Below are 22159 nucleotides of genomic sequence, written 5' to 3'. Positions count from 1 at the left end.
ACAGACTTTAGCCTGGTCGCCCACAGGCTCCGACGGGGAGCCCTGGCCTCCAGCAGCCTGCACCAGAGGCCCTGAAGGCACAGTGGGTGCTTCTGCACCCGGGTGCTGGGAGCCGCTGGGAGCCGCTGGAATGGGCCCCAGGGGCCCCACCCTGCCCCACGGTCCTCCTGGCTTGTGTGGCCCTGGCCGCAGAGGGACAGCTCTGCAGGGGGCAGGGGGCAGCGGCCTGGCCGGGGCTGCCCTTGCCAGGGGCCTGGGAGAGGCCTACCCCCAGCCCGCCTCCCCGCCTGTCCCGCTCTTTGATTGGGAGCGGAGGCCGGGCACCCAGGCTAGGGAGAGCGAGGCCGTCCCTGCTGGCCCAGGGCAGGCCCCAGGTGGCCGCGGCCTTCCCGGCGGAGACGGGCCTTGGGTCACCAGAGTGGGCAAGGGACAAGTGACCTCTTCTGTCGGAGTCACCCTGGGGACAGAGCCCATCTCAGCTGGCGGCAGGAGGCTCTGGGCGCCAGCAGGGTGATGGGGACACGGGGGCGACCGTGGGGTGGGGACGTATGAGGACAGTCACTCCCCGGTAAGAGGAGCGATGGGGAAACAGCGGCAGAGAGGCTGACCGGCTCCGCTGACTCCCGGCCGGGAGGTGCTGCTCCTGAACCCAGAGAGCCGGGTAGGAGCCCGCCCGTCAGGGGACACGTTTGGGGGGGACAGAGCCGGGAGTTGGCCGCTAGCTGCCGGGGCCCAGGGCAGCCGCGCCTTCCTGCCCCCCTCCCCCCGCAGGTGCACAGTCGCAGCCCCGGCTCTGCTGGCCGCTTACAAGGGCCGGGCCCTGGGGACAGGGGCAGGAGCTGAGCGCCAGCGTCGGCCCCCTGCCAGCAGATCGCCCCCTACCGGCACCCAAACGAGGGTGCTGGGAGCCTGCCCTGAGCAGATGCAGCCCCACGCCCACACCCGAAGCCAGCCAAGGCTGGAAAGCAGGGCGGGACCTGCAGGGGGGCCCCCCCGCTGCGGGATTAGGGCCGGCGGCACAGGCCCCTGAGCGGGGAAAGGAGTGACCCGAAGTAAGAGCGTCTCAAGGAGCAATCCTGGTCGGCGTTAAACCCGTCAGTCTGCCTTCTAGTCCATTCGGTCTGATCCAGCCGTCACTCACTAACACAGGTCGAGCCCCGCGTGCGTGTGTGGAAGGAGGGGGGTGCGCAAAGGGACAGTTCTCAGCCGCCGCGGCGTCTAGGGCCACGGGGTCCCACCCTCAAGACGCACCCTGCACCGCCCCCACCAGCCTTTCTGTGCTCTTCTCTCCCTCCCTGGAACCCGCTCCCCGGAAGGCGACGGGTGATGCAAGCCACGTGAGCGACCCGGCAGGTGTTTGCAGCTGTGCCCCCGGCGGCCCCTCTCCCTCTCCTCTCTCCTTCCTGATTTTGGGGATGAGGGCCGCCCACTGCTTCCCGCCACCTCCTCCCCGACTTGGGTGACCGTCCAGTCGGAGGCTGTGGTCCCCCACCGGCCTGGAGGCTGAGGAAGGCCCCGTGGCGGTGGCCAATGAGACAGGGTGGAGACGTGAGGTCGCTGCTGGGGTGCACCCTCCTCGTCCTCCTGCCCTGCCCCTGTGGGCTGGGAGGCGGGTGTGGGCGTGGGGGTGAGCAGGCTCTGCACACAGGCTGAGGACCCACCCCTGGTGATGGGGGGTGGGGGGGACCCATCCTCCTCCTCAAACCTCTACCAGCCCAGACTTCCCCGTGCAAGAGAGAAACTCAGTTCTCCCACCGTGGGAACAGCATTGGTGAAGCCACCTCGGGTCAGTGCAGGGACCCCCACCCCGGAGGCTCAGTAAACCAGAGGAATGGCTTGAGGACGAGCTCCCTCGGGCTGCCCAACGCCTGAAGCGGGTGGGGCGGTGACCCCAGTGGCCGGACGGCCCAGCGCAACCTCGGCGCACTTGGCAGCCCGCTGGATGGGCCGGCGTGCTGCCTCCTGGCGCGGCTGTGCCCCGTCGCCCGCTGCTCTGCGTTGATGCCCGGAGCCGAGAGGGCCGCGCTCTGCGCTCGGCGTGCACGACAGCGTGCTGCGAACCTCGGGGACGCCCCTGAGCAGGGCTCTCAGCCTCCAGCCCGTGGAAGCCCGGCGGGGTCTCGTCCACGAGCCCGGGGTCACCGGGAGCCCAGGCTCAGGCTTCCCCTGACGGCTCCTACACCGAGGACCGTCGTCTCGGCCTGGAGGTGAGGCTCCCCGGGCACAGGCCGGAAGAATACCGGTGGGAGAGCCCCCCTTTCCTAGGGGAGGGGCAGGACGGAAGGGAAGGTGCTGGAAGCTGGCCGGCAGGCCCCCGACGCAGGCCGCAGCGTGCTCGGGTGCTGAGGACCCGGCCGTGCGCGTTGCGGGCCCAGGCCGCCTGGTGCAGCTCCGGGCCAGCCTTCCAGATGCCCGTAAGCGGCGCCTTCCAGAGGAACGCATTTTGAAAACCTGGAAACAAGGGGTCCCGCCTGTGACAGCGGCTCGCAGGTCACGCCAGCCCGCGCTCGCTCCCCGGAAGCCGGGGTGCACCACCCCGAGGCCGCGGGCAGCGCCGGGCCAAGGCTCGGCCTCTGCTCCCCACGTCGTGTCCTTGGGCCTAGAAGGCACCGCGGGAGGCGCCGGGCGGGACAAGGAGCAGGGGGCCCAGAGGGCCGCGGGGAGCACTGCGGGGAGAGCCCGCCGCGGCGTCGGAGCAGGGATGGAGCCGCGCCCCGCTAGACGCAGGGAGACCCAGACACGAGCCCCAACCCTGCAGGGCGGGCTCCAAGCAGAGCGCACAGCTACCTGGGCGGCAGGTGCCCCGCACGGTGACACGGGTCCTCAGAACAGACGCTGGCCGGCGCCTGGGGGAGCGGCTGAGGCCAGGAGGGCGTCCTCGGGCTCCTGCGACGGTGGGCAGGAGCCGGGAGAGCTGCTCACAGGCCCGTTTGCCCACGTCCCCGCGTGGCGGGTGGAGGGTCTCCGGCCTCCCTGGCTGCTGTGATGGCGCCGCCTGATTGTGCCCCGCTTGTCCCCTCTGGGCAGAAGCCTGCCTCGCCCATTCCTTCCCGTGAGAACCCCAGCCATGGCTCTGGGCCATGCTCTCCCTTACCCTCCCTGCCTCCTGACCCCCATCTCACCCCTTGTGGCCTGGCGGGAGGCGCTGCACCTCTGGATTCTAGGATCTGCGCGTCTGGACCTCCTCCTTCCTGACAACCGCTTCCGTGCGCATCTTACCATTCCCAATAAAAACAACCCCCAGGTACATTTCCACCCCAGGAAAGGCTAGGAGGAAGCCCGGGACTGGCCGCAGGCCCCCTGGGGTTTCTGATCCCCCTGCCCAGGCTCTGGGATCTGCCTGGCTCTGAGCTGGCCTCTCCCCCAGCAGACGGGCCTCCCTGTGTGGCAGGAAGACGGACCCAAGCACCCCGGCTTCATCACCAGAGCCCCGAGGCAGGAGATGGTGTTTGCTGCAGATTCCAGCAGGAAAAGTCCTTGGGAAAGACACAGACTGGCCCCGTCTGAGGCACGTACAATCACGAGGGCATCTCCGGGCCGTGCACGCTGATTAGAATCGAGCCCTATGCTCTCGGCTGTGGCCCGGCGGGTGGAGAGCGCCGGGCCTCCAGGAGCACGGGCATCAATGACAGATCTATCACCGCCCTTTGTGCATGGAGTCTGGACGTCCACGCCTTGCCATGTCCCAAGGAAAGGACAGTTTGCAGATATCTGTTCATTACCCAAAGTACTACTGGAAAACCAGACAAGCCCTGAGGAGGAGAAATTTCTTTGAGATCAATAGATAGAATCGAAGATGTTTTTCCAAGATGGGATCAGGCCAGCTAGAAATACGGCATCTGCAGACAATCCCTCCTCCCTAACAGTAGGAAGCAAACACCTTAAGAGAAAGTGAAGGGTAGCAGACGTTCACTGAATTTTCTGGTTATTTGTTGAATGCCCCCGAGAGGCCATGCACCCAGATGGTTCTGTTCAGGTCGACGTGGCTAAAGGAATGATCCTAGAGGAGAACACAGGCAACACCCTTTTTGAGCTTGGCCACAGTAACTTCTTGCAAGATGCATCCATGAAGGCAAGGGAAACAAAAGCAAAAATGAACTATTGGGACTTCATCAAGATGAGAAGCTTCTGCACAGCCAAAGAAACAGTCAACAAAACTAAAAGACAACCTCCAGAACGGGAGAGGATATTTGCAAATGACGTATCAGATAAAGGGCTAGTATCCAAGATCTATAAGGAACGTATTAAACTCAACAGCAGAGAAACACACAATCCAATCATGAAATGGGCAAAGGACATGAATAGAAATCTCACAGAGGAAGACATAGACATGGCCAACAAGCACATGAGAAAATGCTCTGCATCACTGGTCATCAGGGAAATACAAATCAAAACCACAGTGAGATACCACCTCACACCAGTGAGAATGGGGAAAATTAACAAGGCAGGAAACCACAAATGTTGGAGAGGATGAGGAGAAAAGGGGGACCCTCTTACACCGTTGGTGGGAATGTGAACTGGTGCAGCCACTCTGGAAAACTGTGTGGAGATTCCTCAGAGTTAAAACTAGACCTATCCTACGACCCAGCAATTGCACTGTTGGGGATTTACCCCAGAGATACAGATGCAGTGAAATGCCAGGACACCTGCACCCCGATGTTCATAGCAGCAATGTCCACAATAGCCAAACTGTGGAAGGAGCCTCGGTGTCCATCGAAAGATGATGGATAGAGAAGATGTGGTCTATGTATACAATGGAATATTCCTCAGCCATTAGAAATGACAAATACCCACCATTTGCTTCAACGTGGATGGAACTGGAGGGTATTATGCTGAGTGAAGTAAGTCAATCGGAGGACAATCATTATATGGTCTCATTCATTTGGGGAATATAATAGTGAAAGAGAATAAAGGGGAAAGGAGAGAAAATGAGTGGGAAATATCAGGGAGGGAGACAGACCATGAGAGACTCCTAACTCTGGGATATGAACTAGGGGGGGTGGAAGGGGAGGTGGGTGGGGATTTGGGGTGACTGGGTGATGGGCACTGAGGGGGGCACTTGATGGGATGAGCACTGGGTTTTATGCTATATGTTCGCAAATTGAACTCCAATTTAAAAAAAAAGAAAAAAAAGAGGCCAAGAGAAAAAAAAAGGAATGACAGTCAACTGCCCAGACACTGATGCTGCTTCAATTTCCTTTCTCATGGATGCCCCTGGGAGGCCCAGAGAGCAGGGATCTGGAGATCTGACATCTGGAGATCTGGTCACAGGGGCCAGAAGGAGAACAGAGGGGCTGAGTTCAAAGGCTGCAGTCAGCCTGACAGTAGGACGAGGGTTCTCAATCCGCAAACACTGGGCTGGCTTCCAGGGTCCATGAACTCTTGCCACTGAATATAAGAAATGGAATGTTCATTTCCTATGGGAAGGATCCACCGCTTTCATAGATTATCAGTGGACACAGCCCCCAAAGGGTTAAAAGAACCGCCATGCTAACAGAAGGTTCGCTCGGCTTCCGACAAACAGCAGAGGAGCTTGGGATTTTTTCCGGGACATTCCTAGCATCTCGGGAGTTTTCTCATCTGTACTTTGGCTCCGGTATTTTCCAAATGGAGCTAAAGTCACAGAACTCCACGTCCCTTGCACAGTCCTGTGTGGTAGCGGGAAAGTGAGAGAAATCTGGGCCCAGGTCCTAATGAGGCCATTTACCAGCAGGCGACTTCACCTCAATGAGCTGATTTCCTCATCAATAAACGGAGGATGGTGGCGTTCGTTGTCGCACCGACCACGCGACACTAAATGAAACTGACTGCAGAGAGCTTTCCACCTTCCTTTCCTTTAAGAGTCAAAGCGAACGTGATTGAGCCTTTCTCAACTGCCCTGACGTGCTGATGAGTGCCTTCAGGGACCTGGTTTCTGAATCCTCACAGCAGCCCTGGGAACCAGGTACTATTATTATCCTCATTTAATTTTTAAACATGGGAGGGGGAGAACTGAGACTCAGAGGCCAGGCCCCTCGCCACCGAGGGGCAGAGCTGGCTTCCAGCCCTGGCAGCCCGACTGGAGCCATCCTGCCGCCCCAGGGCTCTGCCTCCAGCTCCCTCCACGTCCCCACGCACCTCCCAGAGCCGCCAAGACAAAGCACGCAGACGGCAGGCAGGGTGCTGTCGCCATGGGGTGATGTGGGCCACGAGGGGACAGCCCTGCACACACCTGTGAGTGGCCGCCGTGACCGGGAGGGTTCAGCTCCGCGGACTGCTTGCACCCTGGCTCTTGGCCCTCGGGACAGGTGCACACCATCAGCCTCACCTTCTTTTGCTCCACGTGGCAGATGAGCACATGCAAGGTGGTGAGGGGCGCCAGCCTGGTTGCAGGTCGCCCTGGGCTCCCAACCTAGCTGAGAATTAGAAGTTGGGATCAGGCTTACGAACAAGAGGGAGCATTGGCATAAAGGCAACAGTGCACGTCAAGGACGGAGGCTTCGAAAAACGTGACAAAAGGCATGAAGGTTTTAGAACTGGTATTTATTTCCAGTCACTCCCACTTCTTTCCCTGAAATGGCTGCATTACACCAAGGAAGGGCCCTCTGGCTTCAGGAGGGAGGAAATTAGCGCCCATCCCAGACTCCCTGTGCTGGAAGGTCGGGCAGGGTTGACGCGGCTCGGGAGGGCTCTGGCCGTAGGTCGGGGTGGACCACACCGCAGTGGCCCTGCTCCGTAGGATCTGCCCGGCTCCTGACAGAGAAGCTGCAACCGCTGGCATCACCCACTTGATTACCTCCCTGTGTTCAGGGCTGGAAACGGACTAATCAGACCTAATGCAGGAAAGGCACTTCCTAGAGGAGCCCCACAATGTAGGCCTGAGCTTTCCAATCTGCCAGGCAGAGGCGGCTGATGGGGCAGATGCCCCCTCACGGTGGTGATGAAGTCTTCCAGAGATGGAGGCTTCTGCTCACCAGCTTCAGAGAGGAAAGGATGACGAGTGAGGAGAACAGTGTGGGGGCATGGCCGCTTCCTGCTAATCCAGCTGTCCTTCCAGATGGCAGCTCCCTCCCAGTCCCCACCACCTGGCCTGTCAACGATGGAACAGCTGCTGCTCTGGGGCAGCCCGTGCGCTGGGAGGCGCCCCACCTCTGGCCAGCAGCTGGGGCCCGGCGGCGGGGCCGACAGCTGGCTGGGGTTATTTGTTGGCCACCGCGGAAAGCTGGTCGCGGATGCGGCCCAGGCCGTCGAGCATAGTGTCCAGCGTCTCCTTACTCAGCTCCACGGTGACAGCTGAGATGGAGGGCTTGTCTCCACACAGACTAGGATCTTCCTGGATCTGAAAAGAGAACATGGCCCAAATGTCAGAGGCGCCCCTCTTCCTACAAGCCTAGACGCAAGCTCTGGACATGGGAGCCCTCCTGCACTCTGGTGAACCTCTGAAGACAGGCTCCTTGCTCAGAGCGACAGAGTCCTAGCACTGGAGTCATTTAGCAAATGAGGAGACGGAAGGAGATTCCCCTCTGGGAAGGGGGTGCTCAGGGCGGGTATCAGAGAAGCCAAGGGCCACTCAGCCCTCGGGCCCCTGACTCTCAGCATCCGAGTGAGAACACACTGCACGGACCCATACACGGACTTTACGCAGAGGGCTCTAGGGGTGCGTGAGAATCTGCGGGGATGCAGAAAAGCCATTACAGCTCCTGGTTATATTTATTTGATTCTTTAAAAACAAAAGTAAACCCTGCCAGTGTTTAAAAATTTAGCTGTTTAGAGGCACCCTTACTTTTTCATTTTCTTACGAGCGCTGCGTTTCTGGGTGTGTGGTTAAGTAAGTACAGCATCACGAAACAAACCCTAACAATGGATATGTGGTTTAAAAAGATTCCTGCAGAGATCTGTAAAGTGAAGGTAACACCGAGCACACGAGAACGAAGGTCTGATCCTTCTCCAACTGCTAACAGGAGCTCTCGCGCAGCCGCGTTACAAGCAGTGGCAGCACATGAGGAACCAGACAGGCCAAGAAGGCCAGCTGCACCCCGACAGCACGCCCCCACTGTGAAAGCTAGACTTCCCCATTAGTGTCCAGGTGGACTTCAGGGAGCAGAAAACCATTTTTAAAACTCGTGTTTTGTGTTTGCCTTATCATTTTACAATTTCAACCTTCGGGGTCTGTTTTATTATGTCTGTAATGTGTTAATACGGTTCTTGGCACATAAAGACTGCATGGGGGGTGCTGAATTTTCTTCCGTGGGGTCGGAGGTCCCAGAGCTCTTTGGGAGCTTTGATGGTGCGGGCAGGGGTGCCAAGTCACTGCTGCCCCTTCTTCCCTTCTCGTGAGCAGCAGCGGGCATACCTTCATCTGGAGCAGGCAGGTGGGGACGGCCATGCGGCTGATGCTGTCGGAGGAGGTCTTGACGTCCACTCTCCAGTCCAGGTCGACCAGGCGTGGCAGCGAGACTGTGAAGGAGATGGGCCGGCTCAGCGCTCACGCCGCTCACTTTACCAAGCCCTTCCTCCGGGTCAGGCAGGTGAGGGCTGGGTCATGCTCCTGAGCCACAGGGCAAGTCCCTCCCTGGGCTCCAGGCCGCCCACCCTTAGCACTGGTTCATGGTGGGCACGCGTGGGGGCTTCTCCCGGCACATCCAAGCCTCCAGATGTCAGCACAAAGGCACAAAGTGAGAGATGACACAAGGCAGAGAAGATGAGGATGGGGCTGGAGTCTTAGGAAATGTATAAGCTTCCACGATGGCAGGAAGAGGTTTGGTTTGAGAGAGAGAGTTGGCCTGAAGATGGGTGCAACCATTTCCAACCTCTGAGCCTGTTTCCTCATCTGTAAAGTGGGGATTATCTCAGCCTCACTCCCAGGGGTGCGGGGAGGGCCAGACGAGCTAATGCTATGGTGTGTCGACACCGTGACCAGCTCAGAGGAAGTTTAGGAACCATTATTAAACACCCACTTATATTCACTCCTTCTAACTAATTCAATTTCCACCACTGTTTTTTTTTTTCCCCTAATGGAAATAGAACTGTTTTAATTATTTTACTTTCTGCTTTGGATGTTTCTGAAGTTTTTCTTTTTTTTTTTTTAACAACATATTTCTATTAAGTTTATAATCAGGGGGATCCCTGGGTGGCGCAGCGGTTTAGCGCCTGCCTTTGGCCTGGGGCGTGATCCTGGAGACCCGGGATCGAATCCCACGTCGGGCTCCCGGTGCATGGAGCCTGCTTCTCCCTCTGCCTATGTCTCTGCCTCTCTCTCTCTCTCTCTGTGTGACTATCATAAATAAATAAAAAACAAAAAAACTTAAAAAAAAAAGTTTATAATCAGGAAAAAAAAGAAAAAGTGAAATTAAAAAGAAAAGCACAACACACACTGTTCAGTTTGGGATGAGGTTAAAGCAACGTTGAGGTTTTGGTTACAAGCTCTGGCCACCTGGCAGGGTTCGAGCCGGGGCCAGGAAGGAAGGGGAGGGAGGAAGGCGGGTTTCTTGGTACTCACTCTGATTTGCTTGGGCTTCAGTTCGCCAAGTAGAGCTGTTTAAGAGGGAAAGATGAAAAAAGGACAGAGAAGGGATGAGAATCGATCATGAGAGAGGCCGGTGGACCTGGCCTCTACCCCGTTTGGGGTCTTCCAGCCTCTCATCACTCCCTCGCAGGGAAGGAGCACAGAAATGTTTCCCACCATTGCAGAGCCAGTTTTTTGTTGACAAAGCTCCGAGATGTAAAGGCCATACGTGCTGCTAGTTTTCGTAGCTTAGGGGGGAAATGAAAAAGGAAAGGCTTAATGAATTGCATTCTTACTGTGCTACCTTCTAAAAGTCAACCTATTCTCTTTTATCGAGCACCTAACCCCACAAAGTATTGCATTTTATGTAAAACACACCCAAATAGACCTGCCTAATGCTACAGCAGGGAGCAACATAGTGAGATGCTAAACAGAGGGAGAAATAAAATGTGGTCATGTGTGAGAAAGCTTCTAAATAAATAAAACCCTTGGGGGGCAAGCAGGCATAATCTGCTATCACTACCCAAGATCTCTGTTGAAGCCTCCTGCTGACCAGCAGTTAATCAGTCCTGCTTAAAATTGTATGTATCTAATGGGTTTTTCCAGAAAATATTTAGGTAATTCACAAAAGAAACAAAAATGATCAATCAAATGTATGAAAAAGGTATCTGACATCACTACTCTCAAAGATATATAAACTGAAATGAGGCACATTTCCCATTTGTGAGTTGGGGGAAAATAAAAAAAAAAAAAATTCCCTCAGTGCTGATGAAGGTGGGGGAAGGAGAACCAGTTGGTGCGACCTTTCTGACGGTCAACTTGAGAACACAGAGCAGAAGCCTCACTGTTGCCTTTAACCAGGAAGGAGATAATTAAGCATGTGAGCAAAATTTCCACAGTAAGTCAAAGTGAAAACTGCCAATGGCCTCAACATCCAACACTAAGGAATTTCTTAACAAAATTATACAGAATTTCTTTATGAATATACTTAGCCATGAAAAATGACACTGAAGAGGAGTATTTATTGACCTAAAATATTGTTACATAAGTATTACAAGGAACTATCAAGAAATGAGCACTTACACATGTTCTAGGATGATTTTCGTCAGCAGGTTTTTGAGGTTCTGGTGGAAATTTTCAGGAAAGAGAGCCAGGATCGCCTCGGCAGAGGACAGGTCACGGAACACCACCAGCCTGGTGAGACGGTGCAGAGCCTGGAGCAGCTGCAGGATAGGCCTGCGTGGTGAGAAGCGGGGCGGGGGGCAGGGCTCTATACCCCCGCTGCTGGGGAGAGGGCCTGCCACACACCGCCACACGTCCCAATGGTCCCATGGGTCCTGAGGCCTCTGTCACAGATGCTGATGCCCAGGTGCCTTGGCCCACCTCTAAGTTACCTACTGCTATAGAAGACAGGTGTAGCTGTCTGACATAGGAACCTGTCAACATGCCAGAAACTTCTGTTTGGGAGCAAAGGGTTAATAAGTCCCCTCTCCTTGTGCACAGAATCTGACCTTCAGTTCTAGCCCGTTCCCTGGTAACATGAGAGAAGTGAAAAGTCAGCTGTGTTACTAGGCAACACTGCACTGGGCCTCTGGGAGGTCTGCAGGAACTCCTGAGCCCGTAGCTCTGGGCCCCCCTAGTGTGGCTGCATGCCGCCTGCCAGAACCCGAAGCTGGGCTTGCTGAATTGCTACCAGGGGTACTGGCTCCTGCGGGGTTTGGGCTTTGAATCCAGGGTGTCCTTGCCCCTAGGCTGTCATCTAAAAGGGCAAAGAAAACAAATAGATCCCGGTGGGCTGTGTTGACTCCCCTGTGGAAGAGGAGGGCCTGACACTGCCCTGCTAGTTTGCTGTGCTCTACCCTAGGTCCTTCCAACTGAATCTGTAGCCAAGGATGGCCTGTGGCTGCCCTATCAGTACAACAATGCTTAGCTGAAACTGAGAAGACTCGAGGTGACTGCTTTACAGCTTTCTCTGATGACACGGGAGGCTGCTCAGCTGCAAAGGCACAACCAAGTGGTGAGGTGATGTTAACCCTCCACGGATGAGGGGTGAATGTCAATGGATAAATGCCCAACCTCCCTGCCCTCCAGGGTGACAATTCTGGGGTGTGTTCCCCAGGGTTTCTTACAGAATCCCAAGATTGAGCCCCGTTGTCCACAGCGATACCCAGTCATTAACACATTCATTCTTTCATGGCTCTGCCTCTCTTCCCTGTTAGATTTTCCCCATTCCCTCCTTTGTGCTTTCTAGACTCACCTCCCCAGGTAATTACTAACAGCCAACTCTCAGCCTCAGGCTCAACTTTTGGGGAACCCAAACTAAGTCTTCAACTCACTTCCATAATCTGGCTGCTGCCTTTTACTGTTCTACAGCTGACTTCAATGAACAGAGCCCTGGTTTAAAAATAGTAATAATAATAATGTAGGCCTGTTTGAATGAACTCCTATTTTAGGAGCCTATTTGCCCTAAAAAGAGAAGGCTGTGAGTACTGCATAAATGGAGTCACCTCCCTCTTCCTCTTAGCAACCAGCTGAGGTCAGGTAGGGTCCAGCAGCATCCCCCTGAATCATATTCAGGTCTCAGAGCCTCTGCTGAGTGTCCCCTAAGAAGACTTTCTAAGCTACCCAGCTGACAACCTATCAGCAGTGGCAAGTTAGAGGGGAAAAAAATCACAAAGATTGGCTTTTGTCCACGCTGTCTAGGGAACAAGTCTGAAAAGGAAATGGCCGGGACCTCTGATCCTGGGTAGAGTTCTCCCATCTTTGTCTCATTTATCATAAGGAAGTGAAGGTTTAAAGATAATAGCTTTTAAGTTTACTAGCATTAAAATAAAAATCTATTTTAAGTTTGTTACAATTTCAACAGACATTTCAGGGGAAAAATTTCCTTGGATGTGGCAACGACAGGGAAGTTAAGAAAGAGACTAATGAGCTGAGAAGCCAGTGGCCAAAGGTCATTTCTGACCATACTTACTTGCTCTGCTTCCTCCTGGGTCACAGACAAGCTGGAGCATGTCATATCCAAGAGTTTTTCTGAGCCAAGGGCTGAACTGGGAAAGCTCTCTTGGCACAGCTGTCTGACAACATCTTTTGAGGAGGCCTATGAATTAATTCACAGATGGGGAGAGAAAAAAAAAAACCCATTCAGAGTCTGAAAATACATGTTTCAGAACATAATATTGTCTCAGTCGTGGTGTGATACCTTTGAGACTCAAGACTTAAAAGTGCCTAGGACATTTCCGGTTGTGGAGGGATGAAACAGATGTACTTTGCCTTATTTTCCCTTCTCAGCACAACTGAACCTGCTGGGCACTGTGTAGAAAACAAACGTGAGACCACTCTGAGGTGGGGAGGGGAGAAGATGGGCCTGCTGTGGGCCTCACCTGCAAGACCAAGAAATGACATGGCGGTGAGTTTCGATTTTCTCTTCCAAGTAGGGAGCTGGGACCTTCATCCCCATGGAGTGGCAACAAGTCCCACCACCCCATGGTATTAATAGTAACAACATGGGCCAGAACTTCCACCCCTACCCAGCAGTAACAAGGAACCCCCACTTCTGGGTGTCAGTAGGAGCCAAGTGCAGAACCTGGACTTTCCTCTCCATCAGGTCGTAATTAGGCAGAAACCCTCCAGAATCTCGGAGTATAACACGAGAATGACCAGGTTTCAACCAAAAATCATTCATCATACCAAGAACCAGAAAGATCTCAAATTGAATGAAAAAAGACAATCATTAGATGCCAACGTCAAGATAAGAGATGTTAAAATCATCTGACAAAGATTTTAAAGCAGCCATGACAAAAATGCTTCAACCAGTAATTACTAACATGCTTAAAACAAAAAAGCAAAGGAAAAGAAGATGCAAAAGAACAAAATGGAATTTTAGAACTGAAAAATACAATAACTAAAATTAAAAGTCTGGTAGATGGGCTTAGCACCAGAATGAAAGGGACAGAGGAAAGAGTCTGTAAACTGAAACACAAAGCCACTAGGAAATTACCCAGTTGGCACAGAGGGAACAGACTGGAAATAATGAACAGAGCCTCAGGGATCTGTGGGACTATACCCAAAAAAATCTAACATTCATGTCATTGGAGTCCTAGAAGGGGAAGATAAAAGGGGCAAGAATGAAAAAGTACTTAAAGAAATAATGGCTGAACATTGTCCAAGTTTAGCTACAGACATAACTGTATGCATTCAAAAACCTAAGCAAATTCTCCAAGGGATAAATCCAAAGAAATCCATACCAAGATACATCATAATTAGACTCCAGGAAACTAAAGGCAAAGAAAAAGTCTTGAAAGCAGTGAGAGAAAAAACAGTATCTTATCTGTAAGGAATAATCAGAATAATAGTAGATTTCAAATCAGATCTCATGAAAGCAAGAAGGAAGTGGTACAATATTTCTCAGGCGTTGGAAGAAAAGAACTGTCAACTCAGAATCCTACACCCATCAAAAAATATCCTTCAGAAAATGAAGAGGAAATCAAGACATTCTCAGATGAATGAAAATTATGAAAATCTGTCACAAGACAAAAGAGGTTCTATTAATAGAAAGGAAACAATAAAAGGAAGCTTGGAACATCAGGAAGAAAGACAGGACACAACAAGCAAAAATAAGGGTAAATATGATAGACTTTCCTTCTCTTGAATTTCTAAATTCTGCTTAAAAGATGAAGCAAAAATTGCAGCTCTAAATGTATGAAGAGGAAATATTTAAGACATTATATCAGAAATGAGGGAAGGGATATAAAGGGAAGTAAGGTTTCTATACTTCAGCTCTAACTGGTAAAATGATGACACTAATAGACTGTGATGTTATGTATGTAAATGTAATTACTAGAGCGACCACTAAAAAGATTATAAAAAGAAATGCATTTTAAAATGCTACATATAAACCAAAAGAGAATTCCAAAAATATGTTCAAATAACCCATAGGAAGGCAAGAAAAAGTAAAAAGAAACAAAAAACACAGAAGAGCAGATAAAAAAAAAAAACCCAAAAAATTAAATGGCAGACTTAAGCTCTAATATTCAATAATTACATTAGCTATAAACAGTAAATTAAATATGAGCTGCAGATATAACTGTTAAATGCTGTCTGTGAGAAACTCTCTTCAAATATAATGATAGATTAAAAGGATGGGAAAAGATATATCATGCGAATACTAATGAAATAAAATCAAGAGAGGCTACAATAATATCAGACAAAGTAGCCTTCACAGCAAAGAAAATTACCAGAGGCAGAAAGGGACATCACATGATGATAAAAGGTTCTATCTCCTAAGAAGACATCCTGAATATATATGCACCCGGTGAGAGAGCCAGAAAACATGAGAAGTAAAAAGAGACAGAACTTAGAGACAGACAAATCCACAAATACAGCTGGAGACGTCAACATCCACCTTTCAACAACTGATAGAACAACCAGACAGATATTCAACAGGGACACAGAAGATTTCAACAACACCATCGATCAATCTAATCAACGCTTATGGAACACTACCCAGTAGCAAAAGAACAGTCTCCTCAAGTGCCCACTGAACATCTACCAGGACAGATCATATTCTGAGCCATAAAACAAACCTCAAATAACTGAAATCGTACTGAGTGCGTTCTTGGTGACCACAATAGAATCAAACTAGAAATCACTAACAGGAAGAGGAGAAGGAAATATCCAAACACTTGGAAACTTAAACACACTGCTAAATAATCCACAGATCAAAGAGGAGCCTCAAGGGAAATTTTAAAAATTACACTCTAAAAGTTATACTAAATGCATACAAAAGAAAGGAGAAACCACAAGATTTTTGGGACACAGTCACGATAGTATTGAGGGGGAAATTTACAGCATTAAACACATATATTAGAAAAGAGTAAAGTTCTCAATACTCTAAGTTTCCATCTCAAGAACATAGAAAAAGAAGAGCATAATAAACCCAAAGGAAGAAGGAAACAACAAGAGCAGAAACCAATGAAATTGAAAGCAAGAGAAAAAAAAAAAATCAATGAAACAAAGAACTAGTTCTTTGTCAATAAAATTGACAAACTTTTAGCAAGACTGTCAAAGTTAGACAGGAGACACAAATTACCAATATCAGGAATGAAACAGGGCATATCGCTACAGATCCTGAAGATTTCAAAAGGAAAATAGGAATAACCACCAATAACTCTATACACACAAATTTGGCAGCTTGGACAAAATGGATAAATTCCTCAAAAAACACAAACTACCACAGTTCCCCCAATATGAAACTGATAATTTGAATAGCCCTATCATGATTAAGGAAATTGAATTCATAATTTAAAACTCCCCAAGAAGAAATTTCCAGGCCTAGATGGTTTTGCTGGAGAATTCTAACAAACATTTAAAGAAAGAATTAACTAATTCTACACAATCTTTTCTAGGAAACAAAAAAAGGATGGAACATTTCCCGATTCATTTCATAAAGCTAGTATTACCCTGATATCAAAGTCAAAGACTGTACAAAAACATAAACAAAAAACAAGTACACAGTCCAATATCTGTCTTTGGCTCAGGGTGTGATCCTGGAGTTCCGGGAACGAGTCCCACATGAGGCTCCCCACATGGAGCCCATTTCTCCCTCTGCCTGTGTCTCTGCCTCTCTCTGTTTCTTGAATAAATAAATAAAATCTTAAAAAAAAAAAAAAAAACCTATGTAATCTACCAATATTCACAGGCTGGAGAGAAGAAAATCACATAGTATCAATCAATGCAGAAAAAGCAGTTGACAAAATTCAATACCCATTCTTGATGAAAACTCTCTCCTAAGATTAGGAATAGAAGGGACCTTCCATAATTTGATATACAGCACTACAAAAAAAAAATCTAGAGATAGCATTATATTTCATGGTGGAAATTTAAGTAAGGAACAAGGCAAGGACGTCTGCCGATATCACTCTTATTCAACATAATGCTGAAAATTCTAGCCACTGAAATAAGAAAAAGGAATAAAATATATACAGATCAGAAAAGTAGAAACAGGGGCACCTGGGTGGCTTAGTGGTTGAGTGTCTGCCTTCGGCTCAGGGCATGATCCCGGGGTCTGGGATCGAGTCCCGCATCGGGATCCCCATAGGGAGCCTGCTTCTCCCTCTGCCTGTGTCCTTATTTGCAGATAACATGATTGTCTACACAGAAAGTCTCAAGGAATGTATAAGAAACCTAGAATAAGTGAGTTTGGCATATTTGCAGATACAAGATACACACACACACACACACACAAAAAAAAACAGTTGTATTTCTATATACTAGCAATGAATATATAAACACTGGAATTAAAAGTACATTATCAGGGGCATCTGGCTGTATCAGTCGGAAAAGCATGGGACTCTTGATCTCAGGGTTGTGAATTCAATCCCCACGTTGGATGTAGAGATTATTAAAAAATCCATAAACTTTTTAAAAAAAAAGACTTAGGGCAGCCCTAGTGGCTCAGTGGTTTAGCGCCTGCCTTCAGCCCAGGACATGATCCTGGGGTCCCGGGATCGAGTCCCACATTGGGCTCCCTGCATGGAGCCTGCTTCTCTCTCTGCCTGTGTCTCTGCCTCTCTCTCTCTCTTTCTGTGTCTCTCATAAATAAATAAATAAAATCTTAAAAAAAAAAGACTTATTTATTCATTTGAGAGAAAGCGAGAGAGGGTGAGAGAGAGTGTGCATGCAAACTCATGAGCAAGAGGGAGAGGGACAAGCAGACTCCATGCTGAAGCTAGGAACTAGACATGATTCAAGCCCAAACCAAGAGGAGGACACTCAACCAACTGACCCACCCAGGTGCCCCCCAAATAAATAAAGATCTAAATAAATGGGGAGATATATAATGGATTGGAAAATTCAACACACTAAAGATGTCAATTCTCCCCTAATTGATATACAGGGCTAACACAATTCCTATAAAAATCTCAGCAGGTTTTTTTTAAAACATAGACACAATCCACAATCATTCTAAAATTTATATAGGACAGCAAAGAAATAGCTCAATAGCTAGAACACCTAAAACGATTTTGATAAAGAATGAAGTAGGAGAAATCAGCTTGATTTCAAAACTTATTACATAGCTACAGAAATTAAGACTGTGAGGTATTATCAAAGGAATAAACAAAGAGATCAATGGAACAAAACAGAGAATCCTGAAATAGACCCACACAAATTTGCCCAATTCCTGACAAGTTGCAAAAACAGTTCAATTGAGGAAAGACAGCATTTTCAATAAACAGTTCTGAAACAACCAGGCAGTCTCAGGCCAATAATAATAATAATAATAAATCCCAAACTGTCTCACACACATCATACAAAATTAACTCAAAATTGATTATGTACTTAAATGTAAAATGTAAATGTAAAACTATAAAACTTAAAAAAAAAAGAGGAGAAAATTTGGAGATCTATGGCTTGGCCAAGAGTTCTCAGACATGACACCAAAAGTAAAATTCATAAAAGGAAATATTGTTGGTAAAATGTACTTCATCAAAATTAAAACTTTTGCTCTGCAAAGACTCCTGTTATAGGTTGAATGATGTGCCTGTAAAATTCATATATTAAAATCCTAATTCCTAGTACCTCAAAAACGTGATCTCATTTAGAAACAGAATTGTTGGTGACGTAATTAATTAAAAGGAAGTCACAGGGTGGACCCTAATCCAATAGGACTGGTGTCTTTATTAAAAATGGGAATGTAGAGGGATGCCTGGGTGGCACAGTGGTTAAGCATCTGCCTTCAGCTCAGGGCGTGGCGGGATCAAGTCCCACATCGGGCTCCCCACAGGGAATCTGCTTCTCCCTCTGCCTATGTCTCTGCCTCTCTCTATATATCTCTCATGGATAAATAAATAAAATCTTAAAAAAAAAAAAAAAAAGGAAATTCAGAGGGGTGCCTGGGAGGCTCAGTCAGTTGGGCACTGGACTCCTGATTTCAGCTTAGGCTGTGATCTGGGGGTTATGAGGTTGAGTCCCATGCTGGGCTCCATGCTGGTGGAGCTGGCTTGCGATTCTCTCTCCCTCTCCATCTGCTTGTCTTCTTCTGTACCACCCCTCCCCTGCTCACGCTTTCTAGAAGAAAGGGAAGAAAGGGAAAAAAGGGGGGGGGGGGAAGGAAATGTAGACACAGATGCAAAAAGAACACCAAATGAAGATGAGTGCAGAGATTTACAAGCTAAGGTACACTAAATGTTGCCAGCAACCAACAGAAGCCAGGAACTAGGCATGACACAAACTGTCCCTCACAGTCCTCAGGAGTCACCAATCTGGCTGACACCCTCATCTCAGACTTCTGGCCTCCAGAACCGTGAGATGATAAATTTGTTGGTCGAGCCACTAAGTGTGTGGTACTTTGTGATGGCATCCCTAGTAAACGAATACACCCTTACGAAGAGGATGACAAGACAGCTACAGATTAGGAGACAATATCTGCAAACCACATACCTGACAAAGAACTACTGTCTGGAATATATAATCTCAAAAAACTCAAAAGAAAGAAAGCAAACAACGCAATTAGAATCTAGGCAAAGACATAGACACTTAACTGAAGAAAATAAGCAGACGGCAAATAAACATGTGAAAAGACGTCCAAAATCATTAATCATATGGTCTCATTCATTTGGGGAATATAAAAATTAGTGAAAGGGAATAAAGGGAAAGGAGAGAAAATGAGTGAAAATATCAGTGAGGGTGACAAAACATGAGAGACACCTAACTCTGGGAAGTGAACAAGGGGTAGTAGAAGGGGAGGTGGGCGGGGGGTTGGGGTGACTGGGTGATGGGCACTGAGGGGGCACTTGGGATGAGCACTGAGTGTTATGCTATATGTTGGCAAACTGAACTCCAATAAAAAAAATTTAAAAAAAAGAAACATTCAAATTAAAACCCCCACAAGATACAAATGCACACCTGTCAGAGTGGCTCAAATAACATACAGTGATGACAACAAATGCCAGCAAGGATGGGGACAAACAATATCACTGATGCCTTGCTGGCGGGGAGGTGAAGTGGTACAGCCACTCTGAAAACAGTTTGTCAGTTTTTTCAAAGCAAAAACAAAAAACAACTAACCACGCAACTACCCAAATGATCAGGCGATTGTACTCTCCTGGGCGTGTATTCCAGATAAAGACTGGTGCTCATATCAAAACCTGCACACAAATGTTTATAGCAGCTTTATTTGTAAGAGCAGAAAACTGGAAACAGTCTCGATGTCATACCATGGAATACTACTCAACAGTAAAAAGAAAATAACTATTGATCCACACAACAGAGATGAATCTCTAGAGAAATAGGCTAAGTAAAAAAGCCAATTGCAAAACGTTCTATACTGTATGATTCCATTTACAGAACATTCGTCAAATGACAAAATTATAGAAATGACCAGATCAGTGAATGCCAGAGGATAAGGGAGAGGGTGAGGGCACTGGAGAAGTGGATGTGGCCATAAAGGTGCATCAGGAAAGATCCTGTAGTGATGGCCACGTTCTGTATCTTGAGTGTATCAAAGTCAATAACCTGGTTGGGATATCATACTATAGTTTTGCACAATGTTTCTATAGGGGGAAACTGGGCAAAGGGCAAATGGAATCGTTCCGTATTACTTTTTACAACCGCATGTACATCTATAATTACCTCAAAATAAAAACCTAATTTTTTTTCAAGATCTTATCTATTTACTTAAGAAAGAGAGAGACAGGGCAGCCCGGGTGGCTCAGCGGTTTGGCGCTGCCTTCAGCCCAGAGCCTGATCCTGGAGACTCGGGATCGAGTCCCACGTTGGATTCCCTGCATGGAGCCTGCTTCTCCCTCTGCCTGTGTCTCTGCCTCTCTCTCTCTCATGAATAAATAAATAAAATCTTAAAAAAGAGAGAGAGAGACAGAGAGAGAAGAGAGCATGCCAGCATGAACAGTGGGGAGAGGGAGAAGCAGAGGGAGCCTGATGCCAGGCTTGATCCCAGGACCCTGAGCTGATGACTGAGCCCCCAGGCACCCTGAAGTAATTCTCTAAAAGAGAAAATACACAGAACAGTTCATTCTCATGAACTATTGCTACATAATGGCAAGCAAAAAAAAAAAAAAAAAGTATATGCCATATATTCTATTTATGTGAAGCTCAAACATGGGCAATATTGAATTGATTTTAAAAGCCTGGGTCTCTGCCTCTCTCTCTTATGATAAATAAATAAAAATCTTTTAAAAATAAATTAATAGATAAAAGCAAGGACAGTGGTTACAACGGGGCAGGTGAGGGAGGTAATGAAGCAACAACAGAGAGACTCCTGCAATACTGGTGATGTTTGGTTTTTGAGCGTAGCGAGGGTTCCATGGGTGTGCAACAGGCCACTGAGCTGTGTGCACTTACGATGTGCGTACTTTTCTGTGTTATGCATGAATAATACTGTTTTAAGGTTTATTAAAGAAAAAAAAATCAAGTCCATACAAGGAATAGGCATAATAGGGTGGGTGTGGGTGTGGGTGTGCCGAGCGGCCACGAGGAGGGCGTGGAGGACCGGGGCTGGGAGCGGAGAGCCCTATAGGCTTCCAGTCTCAGTCTCCCTACTCCGCTCGTGGACTCCCATCACGACTGCTGGGGGCCGGAAGCTGAGGATGCACCTGTTGGGGATACACCTGGGACCATCGCGGAGCAGCCGCTTTTAGGGATGGAGGACAGAGGGGGGCCCTGCGGAGGCTGCTGAGACAAAGGACGGGACCGCCGGCCGGCCAACCGCGAGGATGCTGCGCCACGAACTGCGGAGAGTCACCACCTGGACTGTCTTCATCCGGAGTTAAAACAAAGGGGGGAAGGGAGGGGGCGGGGGGGGGGGGGGAGAGTGGTGCCAAAAAAAAAAAAAACAGGTCCTAACCGGATCTTCTATTCTGTTAGAAAGGCAAATCGACGCGTGACGTCTGCAGAGGTGAGCAGGGGGCAAACAGAGGTCAAACAGGTCACTCCCACCCACCCGTCGTCCCCGTGGGTTGGAAGGAGCCACGTGATGCTTCGGAGGAGCCTCAGGGGCGTGTCCGGCCCTCGTGCCGCGGGGCCGCGAGGACGCGCAGGACCGAGCCTTCTCAGCTGTGGGGGGCGGGGGATGGCGGGACGGCGGGGGCAGCCCCGGGCGGCGTCCACACCCATCACCGTCGCTGCCCCCCCACCAGCCTGCCGGGGCAGCATCAACCTCGAGCCCGCTCTCAAGAGGCTCCGGAAGCCGCGAGGCCTGAGTCATGGCCCCAAATCACGCCCCGTTTGGCCCCAATTCCCGTTCCGTCCCAAGGACCCGGGGCCGAGGCCTCACCTCGCCACGGTTTTACTTTACCTTCAGCAGGCTCTGGAGCGCGGCAAAACCCTCCGCTGTCAACGCGGCCATCTTCCACGAGTCACCTGACGGCGACACGCGGGGAGGCTGGTCACGTGGCTCCGACGCCGCCGCAGGGCATGCCGGGGGTTGTAGTCTTTCGGGGCCGGCGCCGGAGGCAGCGATCGCTGGCGGGAGTCCAGGCTGACTTAGAGATGCACCTGCAGGTGGTTTTCACACCTTTGCTTAGTCCCCTCCCCAGTGGCCGGTATCAAGCGGCAGAAGAGATGATATGTCGCTTCTAAGATTATTGATAAAGAACTGCAGCTTTAATTTTTAAATTTAATTAATTTATTTATTTTAATTTTTAAAAATTTTTTATA

At 49.5% G+C, this 22159-nt stretch overlaps 1 protein-coding gene and 1 long non-coding RNA gene across 2 annotated transcripts; one reads left to right on the top strand and one right to left on the bottom strand.

Moving 5' to 3' along the window:
• Positions 1-6501: 6501 nt before the first annotated feature.
• On the bottom strand, positions 6502-21951 carry COMMD9 (COMM domain containing 9). Its single transcript, XM_038563023.1, has 6 exons — positions 21798-21951; positions 12459-12584; positions 10568-10707; positions 9479-9513; positions 8333-8436; positions 6502-7318 (listed from the first exon to the last, which is right to left on the bottom strand). The coding sequence occupies exons 1-6, from the start codon at positions 21846-21848 to the stop codon at positions 7178-7180; spliced, it is 597 nt and encodes a 198-aa protein (XP_038418951.1). The 5' UTR covers positions 21849-21951; the 3' UTR covers positions 6502-7177.
• On the top strand, positions 10914-19150 carry LOC111090935. The gene is made up of 4 exons (XR_005373347.1): positions 10914-11182; positions 11349-11501; positions 12776-12893; positions 18730-19150. It is a non-coding gene; the product is annotated as an uncharacterized LOC111090935 (long non-coding RNA).
• Positions 21952-22159: the final 208 nt, after the last annotated feature.

This window comes from Canis lupus, chromosome 18 (genome assembly GCF_011100685.1).
Source record: "Canis lupus familiaris isolate Mischka breed German Shepherd chromosome 18, alternate assembly UU_Cfam_GSD_1.0, whole genome shotgun sequence".
Classification (NCBI taxonomy): Eukaryota; Metazoa; Chordata; class Mammalia; order Carnivora; family Canidae; genus Canis; species Canis lupus.
The sequence above is the reverse complement of the archived record's forward strand: the minus strand, read 5'-3'. Positions and strand labels throughout refer to the sequence as shown.